This window comes from Podarcis filfolensis, assembly GCF_964270895.1.
Source record: "Podarcis filfolensis genome assembly, chromosome: 7".
NCBI lineage: Eukaryota > Metazoa > Chordata > Lepidosauria > Squamata > Lacertidae > Podarcis > Podarcis filfolensis.
This window is the reverse complement of record NC_139603.1, coordinates 49,868,685-49,885,935: the sequence shown is the minus strand read 5'-3', so window position 1 is coordinate 49,885,935 and position 17,251 is coordinate 49,868,685. Positions and strand designations below refer to the sequence as shown.

General features: G+C 41.9%; 1 protein-coding gene across 2 annotated transcripts; it reads left to right on the top strand.

The window, feature by feature from the left end:
- The first annotated feature begins 1,220 nt into the window (after positions 1–1,220).
- Positions 1,221–17,102, top strand: B4GALT6 (beta-1,4-galactosyltransferase 6). 2 transcript variants are annotated; one of them, XM_083623050.1, is made up of 9 exons: positions 1,221–2,263; positions 7,197–7,313; positions 8,142–8,255; positions 9,277–9,401; positions 9,708–9,824; positions 11,185–11,372; positions 12,843–12,965; positions 14,688–14,789; positions 15,533–17,100. In XM_083623050.1, the coding sequence occupies exons 1-9, from the start codon at positions 2,149–2,151 to the stop codon at positions 15,678–15,680; spliced, it is 1,149 nt and encodes a 382-aa protein (XP_083479176.1). In that variant the 5' UTR covers positions 1,221–2,148; the 3' UTR covers positions 15,681–17,100. The 2 variants fall into 2 exon arrangements, with proteins under 2 accessions (XP_083479176.1, XP_083479177.1); XM_083623051.1 differs by lacking the exon at positions 12,843–12,965 and having other exon boundaries at positions 1,848–2,263; positions 15,533–17,102.
- The last annotated feature ends 149 nt before the right edge of the window (positions 17,103–17,251 follow it).

The window sequence follows — 17,251 nt, the reverse complement described above, 5'->3', positions numbered from 1 at the left end:
ATCTCAGAAGCCAGAACAGCAAGAGGGATCGCTGCGCAGTGAAAGCAGCAATCCCTCTTGCTGTTCTGGCTTCTGGGATAGCTGTGCAGCCTGCATTCGCTCCATAAGACGCACACACATTTCCCCTTACTTTTTAAGAGGGAAAAAGTGAGTCTTATAGAGCAAAAAATACGGTATATAGATCTGATCTTCATTTGTATGTGCTGACAATAGTACTGCTTTGATAACTACAGAAAAGATTACTGCAAGTTTTCAAAGGTAAAACAAAACATATTGTTCTTTATAAAACTTTGGAGTACGTATGTTAAAATGGTGACATCTAGTGGTAGTATCAAATATTGGCAATGCTTTCAATCCTAGCTGCCCAGTTTCTGTGATATTTCACTCTGTTCTTCCTCTCCTTCTAATTAGAAAAGGTAAATTGATCAGATTGACGTCTTAAGCACTGCTTACCCCTCTTCAAGTGTTCCAAATGGGGTTAATTAAACACATGATAGGTAGGCAGTGGGAATGAGTGAGTTAATTCTTGTCTAGTGTTAGGAGCCTATCTTCAGTGGGGAAACTTTTCTATCTGTGGGGGCTCCACACACATTTTTTTGTTGGTTATAGTCATGCTAGTACAGTGCTACCTCAGGTTACATACACTTCAGGATACATACGCTTCATGTTACAGACTCCGCTAACCCAGAAATAGTGCTTCAGGTTAAGAACTTTGCTTCAGGATGAGAACAGAAATTGTGCTCCGGCGGCGCGGCAGCAGCGGGAGGCCCCATTAGCTAAAGTGGTGCTTCAGGTTAAGAACAGTTTCAGGTTAAGAACGGACCTCCGGAACGAATTAAGTACTTAACCTGAGGTACAACTGTATATGTGAAAACCTTCTGGTTTTCCATTGCATCCTCCCCAGTCACTGAGCTTTGCATACTCATGCATACTGAGTATGCTTAGTCCTCACTGTGACGTTTGGGTCCCCACCCATTCTAAGGTTTTATTTTCCCTATTCTTTTTTTTTTAAGTAGTTTTTAGTGCCTCTGCAAAATCTTGTGCTGGGTTCTGCTTCCAGGCTCCCCACAGGCATTTGGTTCGCCAATGTGAGAACGGGATGCTGGACTAAGAAGGGCTCTCCTTTCGTCGCAGGTTCCGCATTGGCCCGGGGAGCGGGCCGGCGCGCGCTTCCTTCCTCGCACCCGCCCGCCTTTCCAACCCACGCGAGCGTGAGCGGCGCGCGCTCCCCACCCCCATCATCCCCCGCCGCCACCCGCGCGACACGAAGTTCTGCAGTTCCCCTTCGTCACGCCGTGGAGCCCCCCCCCCCGCGCGCGCCACCCCGGGCACCCCGCACTTCCCCTCCACCGCCGCAGTCCGAGAGAGACCTGCTGGTGGGAGGAGGCGGTCCTCGGGAAAAGGGAAAGAGCAGCAAGCCGAGCGGAGAGAAAGCGGCTAGGGATGCCCGGACGGCAACCGCTCCCAGCCTGCGGCAGGATGGCGAGGCGGGCAGCGTCGGCCAAGGAACCAGCAGCGGGGGCTTCCGGTGGGCTGAGAGGACCCGGAGCCAAACGGCAGCAGCTTCCCCTCAGGAGGCGTTGCTGAGACACCTCTCCTTCCCGCCTCACAGGGGGAGCGCCAAGTTCGGACTGCAGGGAGGTGGGGGCGGCCTAGAGGGACCACAACGACACCCCCTCCCACTTTCCTCAGCGTCTTTCACCTGCGTCATGAAGCATCGCCCTCCTCCCTTCACGGCTGCGGGCGCTCGCCCTTTTCCTTGACGCCTCCCTTTGGGGTGGCGCGCGCTGCCCCCCTTCCCGCCCTCCGCTTCGTTCTGTCTGTGCCCCCCCCCCCGCGCGCCGGACCTTCTCTCCGTCCCCAGGTTGGCCCATCCTGTGTGGGATACCCTCGCCCCGCTGACCATGCCTGGGAGTCCGTCCCCGCTGGTGGGGCTTCCTGCTCTCCCGAGGCCTCGCTCTTGGCTTCGTGGTCTGTCTTAGCAGCTGGTGGTTTGGCTTGGCATCCAGTCTGTGGGCAGCCTGCTTTTTCTTTATTTTCATTTTGGTGGGGGTGGAGTTTGCACCTTCAAGCCTGGGAAGCGCAGCCGCCACTTGCAGCCGGTGGGAGGGAGGGGGGTGGCCTGCCTCTCTGCCCCGGAACAGGAGGATGTCTCTCTTCACGAAGGCGCTGCGAGTCTCCAACCGCTCGATTTTCGTCTTTCTCTTCTTCTTTTCCTTCTCCTCCTCTTGCCTGTATTTCATTTATGTGGCACCCGGAATAGGTAAGAAGGGATCCCCGGCTTGCGTTTTTTCAAGGTCGGTGGGTGGGATTAAAGGGCATGTTGTTCCAAAACGGCTCCAAGGATTCACCAGGGACTTGGTTCATTCATACATGTGCACATGCGTGTTTTTTCTTTCCTCCTCACATGTGATTCTCTATTGAAAAACATTATGTTTGAGATTGTACTAGGAGCCGATGATCAAAAAGTCTATGTTGTTTGATCTTGTGGTGGCTGATCTCACACTTGCAAGTCATTATTACCTGATGCTGCAGGTGTTGAGTGAGAAATGCAGAAGTGTGAACTCATAAATTGACATGCTACACTGATGCAGTTTCATTGTGTTGGGTGAATGGCAAAGCATACGGTGGTCAAACATTCCTGTGTGTACACAGTCAATAAATGCATTTTGGAAGTACATATGTTTTCAAAGGGATGGATTGTTCTTGTCCTTGTGTTGTGAGAGATGCACACTTGTCTGTTATGCTATTACAGGAGTAGGGCTTCTAACAAAAGAAAATACCAGTTTTACCTGCATTCCGTTTGGTAATTCTAGTTGGTGATGAAATCCGATCCACTCTTCTGCTCATTATGACACTTGAATATGTAAGACTTGTGGGTTATGGGAGTGTGTTGGACAGTGCTTGTGACATAGTTTCTAATGCGAACAGCCCATGCAATTATGCTGAGAGAGCTTTGGACAATCTTACATTTTATTTCTATAAAGCCTGAGTTCTCAGCCTTTCCACACAAATACTCTATAGCAGTCATTTAAAAACAATTCCTTCTGTGAAAAATATTGTGGCCACATCTACTACATTAATCCACTTGTAGATGATTTGAAAACTTCACTTGGTCCAAATTACAACAGCAAGATTACTGGGTGGGGTTCCATTTAGATCTCTCATAACTCCTGTTTTAAAACAGCTGCACTGGTTGCCATTTCACTTCTGGACTCATTTCAAGGTACAGTCGTACCTTGGTTGCCGAATGCCTTGGAACTTGTATATTTCGGCTCTTGAACGAAGTGAATGTTCTGGTTTTGGGAAGCTGAACATTTGGCGTGGCTTCTGCAGCTTCTGATTGGCTGCAGGACACTCATGCAGCCAATCGGAATCCGCACCTTGGTTTTTGAACGGTTACGGGAGTCAAACAGACTCCTGGAACGCATTCTGCTCGAGAACCAAGGTACGACTGTACTCTCATTAGTTCCTAAATTCCTAAATCAGGGGTGGCGCATCCCAATTCACTACTTGAGGTGAAATGGAAAGTTCCAATTTGCCTTGCTGCTGCTGCTGCTGCTCCTGGCACCACCTGCTTGGCTCCTGCTGCCCTATCTGCTCTGCTGCCACCACGCACCCTGCCTCATCTGACATGGGTGGAGAAATGGCACAATTTTGGGAAAGATTTTGCCCAAAATGGCTTCAATTTTTCCCCAATTCAGCCCCGATGGTGGAAGTGGCAGGGCAGGGAGTGCTGCCTGGGAGGCTTCTGCTGCCTGAAGCAGTTGCTTCACCTGCCCTGTCTGGGGCAGCTCTGCCCTAAATGACTTGGGCACCAAATACCTGAAAGACCACCTCCTTCCCTACAGTCCCCCTTCAGGTGTTAAGATCAACAGAGGGGCCATATTGGTTCCGGATGTAGTCTCCCAAAAGAGGACATTCTCTGTAGCAGCGCCTAAGTTGTGGAACTGTCCACAGAGGTGCATCCAGCATCTTCTTTGTACAGCTTTTGGTGAGTGCTGAAGGCAATACCTGTTTAGCCTGGCTTTTGACATCTTAGATGAGAGTCTTTTTAAAGAGGTGGTGCTCCACTGTCTCTTTAAAGGCAATTTCTTTCTTTCCCTTCTCCAATGAAGTATTTGTCACTCCATGGATCCACCCTGTCAATCCCCTAGGGCAGTATTGGCCAAACCTGGGTCTCCAGCTGTTTTGGGACTACAATTCCCATCATTCCTGACCACTGGTCCTGTTAGCTAGGGATGATGGAAGTTGTTGTTCAGAAACAGCTGGAGACCCAGGTTTGGCCAACACTGCCCTAAGGCTAGCTCTGAGAAGCTAAGGTGGGCCACCTTCTCACAGTACAGTAATCTAAACTGATCCAGTATAGATGGAACTGACAGTTCTCTAGATGCCTCCATTGGACTGGCTCCAACTCTGACTCTAGTCACCAATCCTCCTGTGTACCTGAAATACCAAGGTGATCTACATGCCCCACAGTAATGGCAAGGGCATTCAGGAGCGATTGTTTTGGTGGTTCTACTTCTCATCATTCTACAGTAAGACAAGAGCCTTGAAAGGGGCACCAACCATGTCAGCCAGAAAATCCCCCAGGGCACTCAGGAATCCATCTGGTTCCATTGGTCTTTGAGGGTGAACTAACCCTTGCGGAGTGGAGTTACTACATTTAGCTCAACCAGAGAATGATCCACCCATGACAACAGACTAACAGCAAGCCTCCAACCTGCTCTATGGCAAGACTAGGTTGAGAGTGCCCACCCACATTTGTTGGACCACTGATGCAGTGAGACAGCCCCATGGTTGTCACAGAGGCCATGTGGTCCTTAGCTGGCCCATTTGTGGCAGCCTTAGCCTGAATATTAAGTTTCCCAACACCACCATAAAAGGGTTCTCCAGCACCACATGTCAGACAAGCTATGTGAGTTTAGTTAGGAAGGTTGAAGGGCAGTGGGGTGGATGGCACACAAAAAAAATCCCCTCTTTCTGGCCCAGCACCACAAATTAGACTACACACCTGCAGTAGAGGACAACAAACATCAGGAGACCATCCACTAGTTGACACTTAAAAAAAAATGGACATAAACTACCTTCAAACAGAAGTGATTACTTCATATGCTTCTTGGTACAGTTAAGTAGGAAATCTGGAAATAGATTTGGATATGAACTTGTCTCAAAAAGGGAGAATATAAAATTGAGAAGATCTTATATGATTTAGGATGTATCAGTATTCATGATAGTGCATAGTGTTCAGTAGGAAAATGAATCTTTCTTTTCTGGCGTAAGTCCTAATATTTACTTGCACTGAACTTTCATATTGTGGAATGGCTACCTATTTTTAAAATCAAGTTCACATTTCTTTATACAGCACCCTTTAATTACTAATTGAACAAAATTGATTTCACGTTGGTTTCAAAGGGAATATGTTTCCTTAGAGGATGTCTGCCTGTGGATTAAACTACAGTGCAGTGGTGCAATAACAAGTTTAATTGATTTAAGTAACAATAATCTAGTTGTGAAAGCCTCATGACTTTATAATACCTCCTTACCTTTTCTTTGGTTGTGATGTGTGATTTGGTTACCATATTGAAGTGTTTTGCTGTGGTAACTAAGGAAGAAATTCATTGTAGTGCTATGGCAAAAGTTCTATCAGCACAAGCTTTTCAGTTTGCCAGATGGAATGATCTTCTGTCTCCTCCCACTGTGTGCTGTTCTGGGGGTTCTCCTGACCCCCTCAAACTAATTTGAGGTGTGTGTGCAGGGGGCTCACAGGGGAATGGGGAGAAAGCCCTGTTACGCTAATGGAAGTCCTTGTGCAGGCTTCCATTCACATGACTCGTGAGTTGAATCCAGACCTAAATTTGTTTCCATGTTTACATTCGGGATAATAATTCTGGATTACGGGATATCTAAAATGACATGGACCAAACTTACACATGTCCAACTAGTTTATGTGATATTTTGCATTCTTGATACTAGCATTGACATTTTAACTAGCTGAAAACACAGTTTGAGTTCTTCTTACAATTTATGTTACAACAAAGGCTGCTTTGGGTAAATAATATTTTTATGTACAGTTGGGCCTGATTCATATCCAGCTTTTGCATGGTTGTCCTGTGGCATGCCAGTAGCCACATAAATCAAGCAACAATGTGTTTTTTTCTCTTGGGAAGAGAAAATGGCATAAGAAGAAATCATGACAGCGGGTTGGCAAACTTATTATGCAGGTTTCCCATAAGCATCTGGTTGACCACTGTGAAAGCAGAATGCCAGACTAGAGGGACCCATTGGCCTGATTCAGCAGGCTCTTTTCATATTCTCATGCTTCCTCATTATAATGTCACTGTTGTATCATGATACAGGGGCATGCAGAAGCACATCTGATGGTATGGCTCTCTTCTCTGCTTTCATATACTGTATTTTTCGCTCTATAAGACGCACCTAGTTTTTGGAGGAGGAAAACAAGAAAAAAAAATCTGAATCCCAGAAGCCAGAACAGCAAGAGGGATCGCTGCGCAGCGCTCCCTCTCACTGTTCTGGCTTCTGGGATAGCCGTGCAGCCTCTTCAGGGCAGCGGGACGAAGGCTCCCCGCTGCCCTGAAGAGGCTGTGTGCGGCTAAGCCAGAAGCTAGAACAGTGAGAGGAAGCGCTGCGCAGCGATCCCTCTCGCTGTTCTGGCTTCTGGGATAGCTGCGCAGCTTGCATTCGCTCCATAAGATGCACACACATTTCTCCTTACTTTTTAGGAGGGAAAAGGTGCATCTTATAGAGCAAAAAATACGGTATATTATTTGACAGAATGTGCCAGCATTGTCAATGCTGACTGCATCCATCACTTTTTAAAACAGAGAGATGCCAGATGTCAGGCTTATAAGTAATTCCTCCTTCCTTCTTTCCTTTGCATAAAGTAAGTTCAAAAAATATATTACCATGTTCTCATATTTAATTGATTCTTTTCAGAGTTAGTGAAGAAAAAGACAGGTACTCTACACTGAATATTGAACTTTGTACATTTCACTTCCAACTGTTATTGAGGTTCCACAGCTTTCCCCCTTTTTTTCAGTGCCTTAATTTATATTTGGAAATGACTATATATATTATTATATTTGTCAATCATGTAATTGTGCAATAATGAGTAACATTTATAGTTTCAGTTTCAAATTGAAGCCAATTTTGAATGATATTTCATCTCTCAACAGCAAATACGTATCTATTTATGGTTCAAGCACGAGGTATAATGCTGAAAGAAAATGTGAAAACAATAGGGCATATGATCAGGCTGTACACTAATAAAAATGCTACTTTAAATGGCACAGGTAAGAACGTTATGCTTTTCGTTTTTTATCTTAGAACATTTTCATAACCATCTGTTGAGTGAACCGTAGATTACAATGCTTTTGTTTATTGTAAAAATTTCTAAAATGGCCATGAAATAGATCCTAGAATAGCGTACAATAAGATTGGAATAAGAATAGAATAAGAGCAGCAAGAATAGAACCCAATAAATGCAAAACATAGAAGAATACAAACTAAACAACAGCAGCTGAAAACAAATAAAGACAAACTAAAGACAAATGTAAACCTTTTAAAATGTCCAGACAATCAGAAAAACCTTAATCTGGCCCCAAAAACATTGTAATGTCAGAAACAGATGATTAATAGAAAGGAAATTGTTGATGTGGTGTAGTGGTTAAGAGCACTGGACTCGTAATCTGGGGAACCGGGTTTGTGTCTCCGCTCCTCCACATGCAGCTGCTGGGTGACCTTGGGCTAGTCACACTTCTTTGAAGTCTCTCAGCCCACTCACCTCACAGAGTGTTTGTTGTGGGGGAGGAAGGGAAAGGAGAATGTTAGCTGCTTTGAGACTCCTTCGGGTAGTGATAAAGTGGGATATCAAATCCAAACTCTTCTTCATCCAAGTCATTTATAAAGATATTGAACAACATCATTCTCAGGACATAACCCTTTATCACTCCATTGGCATTTTGTTTTTCTATTGTATCTTTCTGAGTTCCTCAGAAAGTATATGAGAGACATGTTTTAAAATTAAATAATATGCAGATGGCAATGCTACCTTATAAACATAGAAACAATTCTGTTTTTTCTTTCTCTTTTAAATTGAAATTGTATTTCTTTCTATGAAGATTACCCTGAAGGCAACAATTCAAGTGATAACCTTGCACAAACTGTGATGTACCTTCCAGAAAATTTCACTTACTCTCCTAGCCAACCTTGTCCGGAAAAGTTGCCCTACATGAGTAAGTTCACCTTGACATATGATCTGTTTTACTACAAATTGCTTTGAAATAGTCTCCTTCAATAAAGTGTATTAAAATTATTTCCTAGATGAGTATGGATATAATTTATATTAAAACTATTTCTTAGATGAATATGGATATAATTTATATAACTAGAATCCTCAAAGTAGAAGAAAAACAGGTTAGATTTATTTATTTTTAATAATGAAAACTGTTTAGTAGAAAAATAAGTTTTGGAAGTTCATACCACAGTTCAGAGCTGGCTACGAGAATTCATTTTTTGAAAGCAGTGCATTCAGGTGCAGTGTTCTTTTCAGTTAGAGGATTCTGTCATCTTGCAGGAGAGAACTTTTACCCACTGCTGCAATTAACCACAATTTATTTTATTAATTAATAAAAATATTTATAAACCACTATTCATGAAAAATATCAGAGTGGTTTACAAAAGTTATACGTATGGAAGGCCATACAGTGAAAACCATATGATTTCATTTTTTAAAATCAGAAATCAGCTAATTATTATGGAAATTGCCTGATGGAATAGAAAGGTTTTCAGCCCACCTTTCAAAATTGAAACATTCTGAAATAGAATGATCCTGTTGAATCTCTATTGGAAGAGTGTTCCACAAGACTGGGCCGATGACACTAATAGCTTGAACTCAAATGGGGACTGCAAAGGAAGAGCCCTGCTGTAAGGGGGTTGCAGTTGGTGGCAATAAGCTTTCGGAAGCTCTGGGGTGGATCCAATTCTAGCAGGGCTTGCATTTGCTGCCAAACATTAGAAATGTCAAAGAAAAATAAGGAGTGCTCTTAAAGGCTCCCAATTGTTCGTTTTGTAGCTGCATTTTTACCTGCCCCACACTTAATTTGGCCCGTATTTCAGATGTTCCCCATGCCTGACCTATGGAGTTTATATATTTTAGTTTTATCACAGTAGTGTTCTATTTTAAGTGATAATTATTAATAACTTCAGGTTGGTTTTTTAAATTCACATTAATACTTCATTCTTTTCACAACTTAGGAGGCTTTATTGATGTCAATATGAGTGAAATTGGTTTGGATGAAATTCAGAAGATATTTTCAAAAGATTTAGACATTGAACCAGGTGGTCATTGGAGACCCAAGGACTGTAAACCACGGTGGAAGGTGAGGTGAAGGTGAAGATGATATTTTATTAACATCTAAAAATACTTCTTAAATGTTTCAGTCTATGTGAAGCATGATCTAATAAAGCTAGGTGATTTTCTCAGTCTTGACATGGTTTTTCTTTTGCAATACTGGAATACATCTTCAGAATGATATAGAATGTATATGTTATGTATATGTATAATTTGTGTTTTTCAGACCAGAAGCTGACATTGAACTGTAGTTTAAGAGTAATACTGTATGTATGATAGATGCAGGGTAACAAATGCACACATACTTATACGCACTTACTCATTGTATTTGAAGGTTGCAATACTCATTCCTTTTCGGAATCGCCATGAACATCTTCCAATATTTTTCCGACACCTGATACCAGTGTTACAAAACCAAAGGCTGGAATTTGCTTTTTATGTTGTTGAACAGGTGAGCGGCTTTATATTTGTTTTAGAATGAATTCAAATAGGTATATTATTGTAAATAATGCATTGTATCTATGTTAATCATGGTTTCCAAGGTGGAATCTACACACATATAAAAAACACTATGAAAATGCTTTTTTAAAATAAATGTTTTGAAAAATACATTGAATTTTGCATAGCTCACTGTCACCATCTAGTGTCAGATTTGTATATTGCACTTTACAACACATTTAAAACGTTTTATTTGCAGCTGTGTAACTGAGTCCCGGCTGGGGCTGTGGTCTAAACCACTGAGCCTAGGGCTTGCCGATCGGAGTGTTGTGACGGGTTGAGATCTCATTGCTCTGTCCCAGCGCCTGCCAACCTAGCAGTTCGAAAGCACGTCAAAGTGCAAGTAGATAAATAGGTACCACTCCGGTGGGAAGGTAAACGGCGTTTCAGTGCTCTGCTCTGGTTTCGCCAGATGTGGCTTAGTCATGCTGGCCACATGACCCAGAAAAACTCTCTGTGAACAAATGCCAGCTCCCTCAGCCAGTAAAGTGAGATGAGCGCCGCAACCAGAGTTGTTCGAGACTGGACTTAACTGTCAGGGGTCCTTTACCTTTACCTTTTAGCTGAGTCCCAAGAAATATTACTCTTGCAAGGTTTGGGCAAAATTCCTTAAAATGTTTCCTTTAATCAGGTGAATTAAAAACTAATTCTTTTGCTTCAAAAGATTGTCTCTTAGTTTATATAATTTTAACTGTGGCATTGCATATCTGGTTTTGTGGGTTGTTCCAAATCCGCTGTGATCAGTCAGTCAGTAGAGCATGAGTCTCTCTCAGGGTCATGGGTTCCAGATCGGCATCGGGCAAAAGATTCCTGCATTGCAGTGGGGTTGGACTAGATGACCCTCGTGGTCCCTTTCAACTCTACAATTTTATGATTATATCATACTATGACTTTAACAATGTTTCTGCTACTCTGCTGTTAGAAGGAATGTAGCCAGGGGTGTCAACTTGATTAAAATATTTGGGCGGGGGTCCCGGGTAAGCCCTGCCCTGCCCAATCAATCACATGACATGTCACACACACCATTCAAATGGCAATGTCCATCAGCTTTGGGGGGCTTGGACTTCTCAAATATTTTATGGGAGGGGGATGTTTGCTATGAAGTAGCAAACGTTATATATTAAGAAAACTTTTTATGTTAAAGTTTTGTATATATCTAGCTTATGTCAATAGTCAATCCTTTTATGTCAGTTCTTATTTAACACATTTACAGCACTATCCTAACCATATTGCCTAGAAGTGCCATAGAATTCAAAGGTGCTTACTCCTGGGTAAGGATTACAGCCTTAACCTCTTCCCCCCCTCTTATTAAGACTGGGACACAGCCATTTAACCGAGCAATGCTCTTCAACATTGGTTTTAAAGAAGCCATGAAGGATGGTGACTGGGACTGTGTAATTTTTCATGATGTGGATCACTTACCTGAAAACGATCGAAATTATTATGGATGTGGTGAGATGCCACGACATTTCGCCGCAAAGCTGGACAAATATATGTACATGTAAGTAATGAATTCAATTAAATTGTGATTGTAGAAAATTCATTCTGAATCTCTATAGTTATAACCAATGTTTACAATTAGACAAAGCTTTGCCATTAGGAAATGGCACAACACTGGAAAATAAATATTTAAGTCAGTCATTCCTCCTGCTGTCCCACAAGTATGGGTTAAATTTAGTACTACTAGACATTCCTTGAAACAGTATAAAACAGAAAAGTTAGTATATGTGTATAACAAAAGTTAAGCAGTTCATGCAGATGATCTATGGATTAAAAGGCTCATGCATTCTGTATATCTTCTATATATGACTATGGGTTTTTAAGCTTTGGCATAGAATTTGGTAATTATAAATATGGATATGGCAGTGAAAGTGTTTTGGACTGTAACTACTTTGAGGTACATCTCATATCTCAAAAGTTCAGCATTAACTTGCAAATGTGAAGGTTTTAAAACACTTTTAATTGACAAAATATGTACAGTTTTATTACCTAGCCCTTTACTGAGGCAGTTTCCTTTCCATGAAATTGGGCTCTCTAAGAAGTTTCCTTGTTAACCTTATTGACATTTATTGCATTGGCATAGCTATGTAGTTACGTTGTTGTGCAAATAGACTGAAAGTCACTCCCTATCATTCTTTGACAAACAACCCTCCCATAATAAAACTTGCTTACTAGATGAAATCACAAAAAACTATCTCTTCTCAGTGATGTATGCACTTCTGACTACATTTCTCCCTTACCTAAAAATCTGTTCCCATGGCTTAATCTTGCAATGGCCACGGCAGATTTAGTTTCTATCTTCTAAAGCTCCTGGTCTTTGTGATTCAGCTGCCCATTTACTTCATGGCTGTCTTTTATTCCTATGGCTCTCAGCCTACATTTTCCCTCACACCTTGCATATGTTTATTGCTCAGCTGCTTTATATCATACCTCCTTGCTCTTCTTTTCTTGCATTTGCAAGGTTGGGTTCTATAGGTGCATACCCAATATGATTTTTGCTTCCTCCCCTATGCTTTGTAAAGTAGATTCTCATGCCATATCACAACCTGCTTTTGAAAGTCTCTTTATTTTTGTTTTAAATACATGTGAATAGGGGCTGCTCCTAAAACATCACTGCTTTCATGGAGCTAGTTGTGCCATTCTATGAATCCCAGCCCATATTTCCAAAGCTTTATTTTACACTTATATGCCTAAATCCAACCTCCTGACTGTGTGGTTAGTGTTTTCCTTGTGTGGTTTCTATGAGATGGTGTGTTTGTACACAGCTGTAAGATGAGCATGTAGAAATACACTTGGCCTCTGTGTTTATTGAATTGATTTAACAAAATTGTGAAGGCTTTGATTTTAAAAGGTGTATTCATTTCTTCAAAAAGGTTAATCGTTTGTCAAATGTGGAAAGTTGTAGGAAGAAATTTTTTTTTTTTACCTAAATGCACTAAAGAAAATGAAATTTGCCTGCTGTCATTTTCAGTCTTCCATACAATGAGTTCTTTGGTGGTGTAAGTGGACTAACAATAGAACAATTCAAAAAAATCAATGGATTTCCAAATGCTTTCTGGGGATGGGGTGGAGAAGATGATGATCTCTGGAATAGGTGAGTGTTTATAGAATGTATAGGTTGATCGCCTAGATGGAAGTGACTTTCAAGTTATCTTCTGGCATTGAGATAGAAGATTTATTCAGATGTGCAGGTGCCTATTAGACACTTGTAAATTAGTATCTAACAATCATTTAACATCATGCTAATTCCTATCACTTTAATGGCACATCAAAGCATTTTCTATTAAGTTATTTGTTATTAAAATTTATATGCTGCCCTTCATTATAAAGCAATCTGAGGATGGGGCACAACACACAGCATTCTACATACAAGGCATCCTATTAGGCAGTCCAGATGGTAGTCTTTTTTAAAGAAACAACTAGGATAAGGATAAGTTTGAAAAGTGAAGTAAACTCAGAATATGTTTGGGAGAATTTTCTTTAGTTAATAAGTAGGCTATAAACAAAAGAAATGTCTCCTTTGCTCGTGTTTTGAAAAGTGTGACTGGATCTGCCTGATGGAACTGATGCCAGCATGTTGGAAAACTCTTCCATTCTTTTGAGTGTTCCTGCTGTCTCACTATTGTTTTTCCAGTTTGCAGTTGCAGTCAGTTGGAAGATGTGCGTTTTTAAAGACTCTTTCCAATGTTTCTCTCATGACATTTCCTCTTTAGTAGGTTGTCTAAAAACATTTATGTGATTTTCAGTATAATCCGAGAGTGAACAAGTAAATCAAAGTTTATTACCCTTCCCTAACAGCTTAAAAATAAATGAAAATAAAGACATACATGTTCTGTATAGGTCAGAGACAAACAGACATGTTGCAGGATGAATCTTGCACATTCCGATGTTTTGCATAGCTGCCCAGATAAGCTACCGTATTTTTCTCCCTATAGGACGCACCGGCCCATAGGACGCACCTAGTTTTTTTGGGGGGAAATCAAGGGAAAAAATTTTATTTCCCCCCCAGGTTTGCGCAGCCATCCCCAAGCTAGAAGAGGGAGACGGAGCGCTCCGTCTCCCTCTTCTGCCTTCAGGGACAGCCTCTCTAGCCTCCGTGGGGCAGCGGCTTGCCCCGCTGTCCCCCGAGTTTGTGGGGCTGGCGGGGGGGGGAGAAGCAAGCTTGCTTCTCCCCCCCCCGCCAGCCTCCAGATCAGGTCGGAGAATAACGGGGTGGCGGCGCTCCGCCACCCCGCTATCCCCCGAGGTTGTGGGGCTGGCGGGGGGGAGAAGCAAGCTTGCTTCTCCCCCCCCTCTAGCCTCCAGATCAGGTCGGGCAATAGCGGGGTGGCGGCGCTCTGCCTCCCCGCTATCTCCCAAGGTTGTGGGGCTGGCAGGGGGTGAGAAGCAAGCTTGCTTCTCCCCCCCCCCCGCCAGCCTCCAGATCAGGTCGGGGAATAACGGGGTGTCGGCGCTCCGCCTCCCCGCTATCCCCTGAGCTTTTGGGCTGCAGGCTGCTGCCCGCAAGCCTTGCGAGCCCGCGGGATCTCCCGCCAGGCTTGCAAGACTTGCGGATAGCTTCCTGAAGCCTGCATTCGCCCCATAGGATGCACACACATTTCCCCTTCATTTTTGGAGGGGAAAAAGTGCGTCCTATAGGGCGAAAAATACGGTATGTTCAGTTTAAAAATGTCTGACTGTGGTGGATATCTCAAAGATACCTTGCATCCACAAGATTTACTCCCGTTTGTGCAAATTGTTCGTAGGATTGCAACCACAGTCAAAATGGCTTTACAAATTTTAAGTTTTTCTTACACGTTAACTATTTCAATTGTAGGGTTCACTATGTAGGATACAACGTATCAAGACCAGAAGGAGAGCTAGGGAAGTATAAGTCTATTCCTCATCATCACCGAGGAGAAGTTCAATTCTTAGGACGGTAAGAAAAATGACTTAGTGTCAAAATGCTCACAGGAGACTTTGTTTTCAGCATATTATGCTGTTAGCTGCAAAACATAACAGTTGCAACTATTCATGTATATAGTTTCTTCACATGCAAAACATGTCTCAGGTTTATCATTGTGGAATATATACCATTGTTATTCCCGGTGTGATGAAGATACGATTTAAAACCCTGAATGATCACAGTTCTAATTCCTGTGGTGATCTTTCATGAGAAGAAGAGGACCTTCTCCTCTTCACATGAGTGGAACTCAAACTCACGGAGGGCTGTCAGCACAATAAAGATGGCATGACAGGACCTCCCCTGTTCTTGGGTGTGTGGAAAAATATCCAAGTGGGGTTTATGTCTTGAGTAACACCATGGATGGTCTAGGATTTGAATTGGTTGGTTCTGATGTCAAAATAAGCACTAAATAGCATTAGCTTATTTTGTGTTCACATATTCCCAGCCATAGGCCACTAGCCTATATCTGGAAGTAAGCCCCATTGAATTCAAGAGGACTTACTTCCTAATAGAGAGGTATATGGTTGCACTGTTGAAGTTGTTGTGCTGTGTAAGTATGTTCATATATCGTCAAAGTTTTTTTAATTTTGAATATGTTTACATTTGATAAACAATTATCTGCTTGTTTAAAGGCTGAAAGTCACTTTCAGATTGTAGCCAATTAAACATGACTTTCCATAGCTTTTACTTTTACTCCTTACTTTTGCTCTCCACAGGTATAAACTATTAAGATATTCCCGAGAGCGTCAGTACATTGATGGGTTGAATAATCTGCTATATACACCTACTGTCTTAGTCAGCAAATTGTATACAAATGTAACAGTAAACCTTATGCCAGAACTAGCTCCTGTCCAAGATTATTAATGGAACAGCAGAATAAATGGATCAAACATTTGAAAATATTGATTTAAAACTGCAAGTTAAAGACATCACATCAGATATTTCTGAAGACTTAACAAAAGAAGTCAAATGATTGTATGTATGACTTTGTGCCAGTTTGTGAAAAGAAACCCGCCTAGTGGCTGCTACTTAAAATGTTTACGTCATGAAACCAACACTATTCAAGCCTTATTTGGGCACGTTTTTCACAACAGAAACCACTCGTCTCAGCTGTAATTAACAGTCGTGTTGCTTGTTTAGAAGCCAAGAAAAATCATTTTCACCCAGGAAATATGCTTTCAAGAAATCACAGTTAAAATGAAGTTTTTAATATTTTTCATGTTATGTAAATATCTTTTAAATTAACATGCTTTTGAACATGGCAGCATTCAAGAGTTCTGTATGTGCTTGAGAATACTTGTGTTCAGTCTCTTGGATTTTGTTTATTGGCATGAGATAACATGTAAGCAGTTAATTCTGGACAAAGACTTTGATTGGTTTACAATGAAGGACCAATTTGCTGCTTATGGTTGTAAACTATTTTGAGCTCCTATATACCTACATACGTGATTTTACCACTAATTTTTCTGTGAATAATCTTTAATTTTTTTATTCTATTTATTACTTAGGCAATGCCATGATTCCCTGATTATGCTTGAAATAATATTGTTTATGCATATTGCATGTACATTTTGGGAATCCATCAAGGATGTTACTGTGTGCCAATAGTGTTGGTATCAGATTTATGCCTAGTCAGTCTATTTATTAAGCTATTGCTGCTTGTAGATTTCTTTTTAAAACAACTCCTTCCCTCCTCAATGGAAAGTGCAGATATATGTGCTCATTAGAAGAGATTAATGAGTGATAATAGAAGGGGAATGATAGCAGAAAGACTTAATATGAACAGAATGAAATTTTCAGAACATTTGCCATTGGTTCAAATTTATTTACATTAAAGTCGCTGGAGCTGGAGTTACCCCAAGGGGGAATGTTTTGAAGATTTCTCATGTAATAATTGGCATTAGTGTCAAAAGCTTCTCTTTTTATAGTTCTGTGCATTTTCTGCAACAACCTAAGACTCTTTCCTTCATGACCTCTAGAAAGAATGAGCATTCTCTATGTTCTCTAATTTCACCAGTTTTTGTGGAATGGGTGAAGATCACCATATTATGTGCTATTATTTAGTATATTCTTATATTAGTGCAGTTAATACCACATGAAATTACTTCTTTAGAGCCTCAGCATATATATTTTTTATTATATGCTGTGCATAGTTAAACTGTGGCACTTGTTCTCCCAGGAGGCAATGATGTCCACCAACGTAAAGGTAAAGGTAAAGGGACCCCTGACCATTAGGTCCGGTCGTGGCCAACTCTGGGGTTGTGGTGCTCATCTCGCTTTATTGGCCGAGGGAGCCGGCGTACAGCTTCCCGGTCATGTGGCCAGCATGACTAAGCCGCTTCTGGCGAACCAGAGCAGTGCACGACGCCGTTTACCTTCCCGCCGGAGCGGTACCTATTTATCTACTTTCACTTTGAGGTGCTTTCAAACTGCTA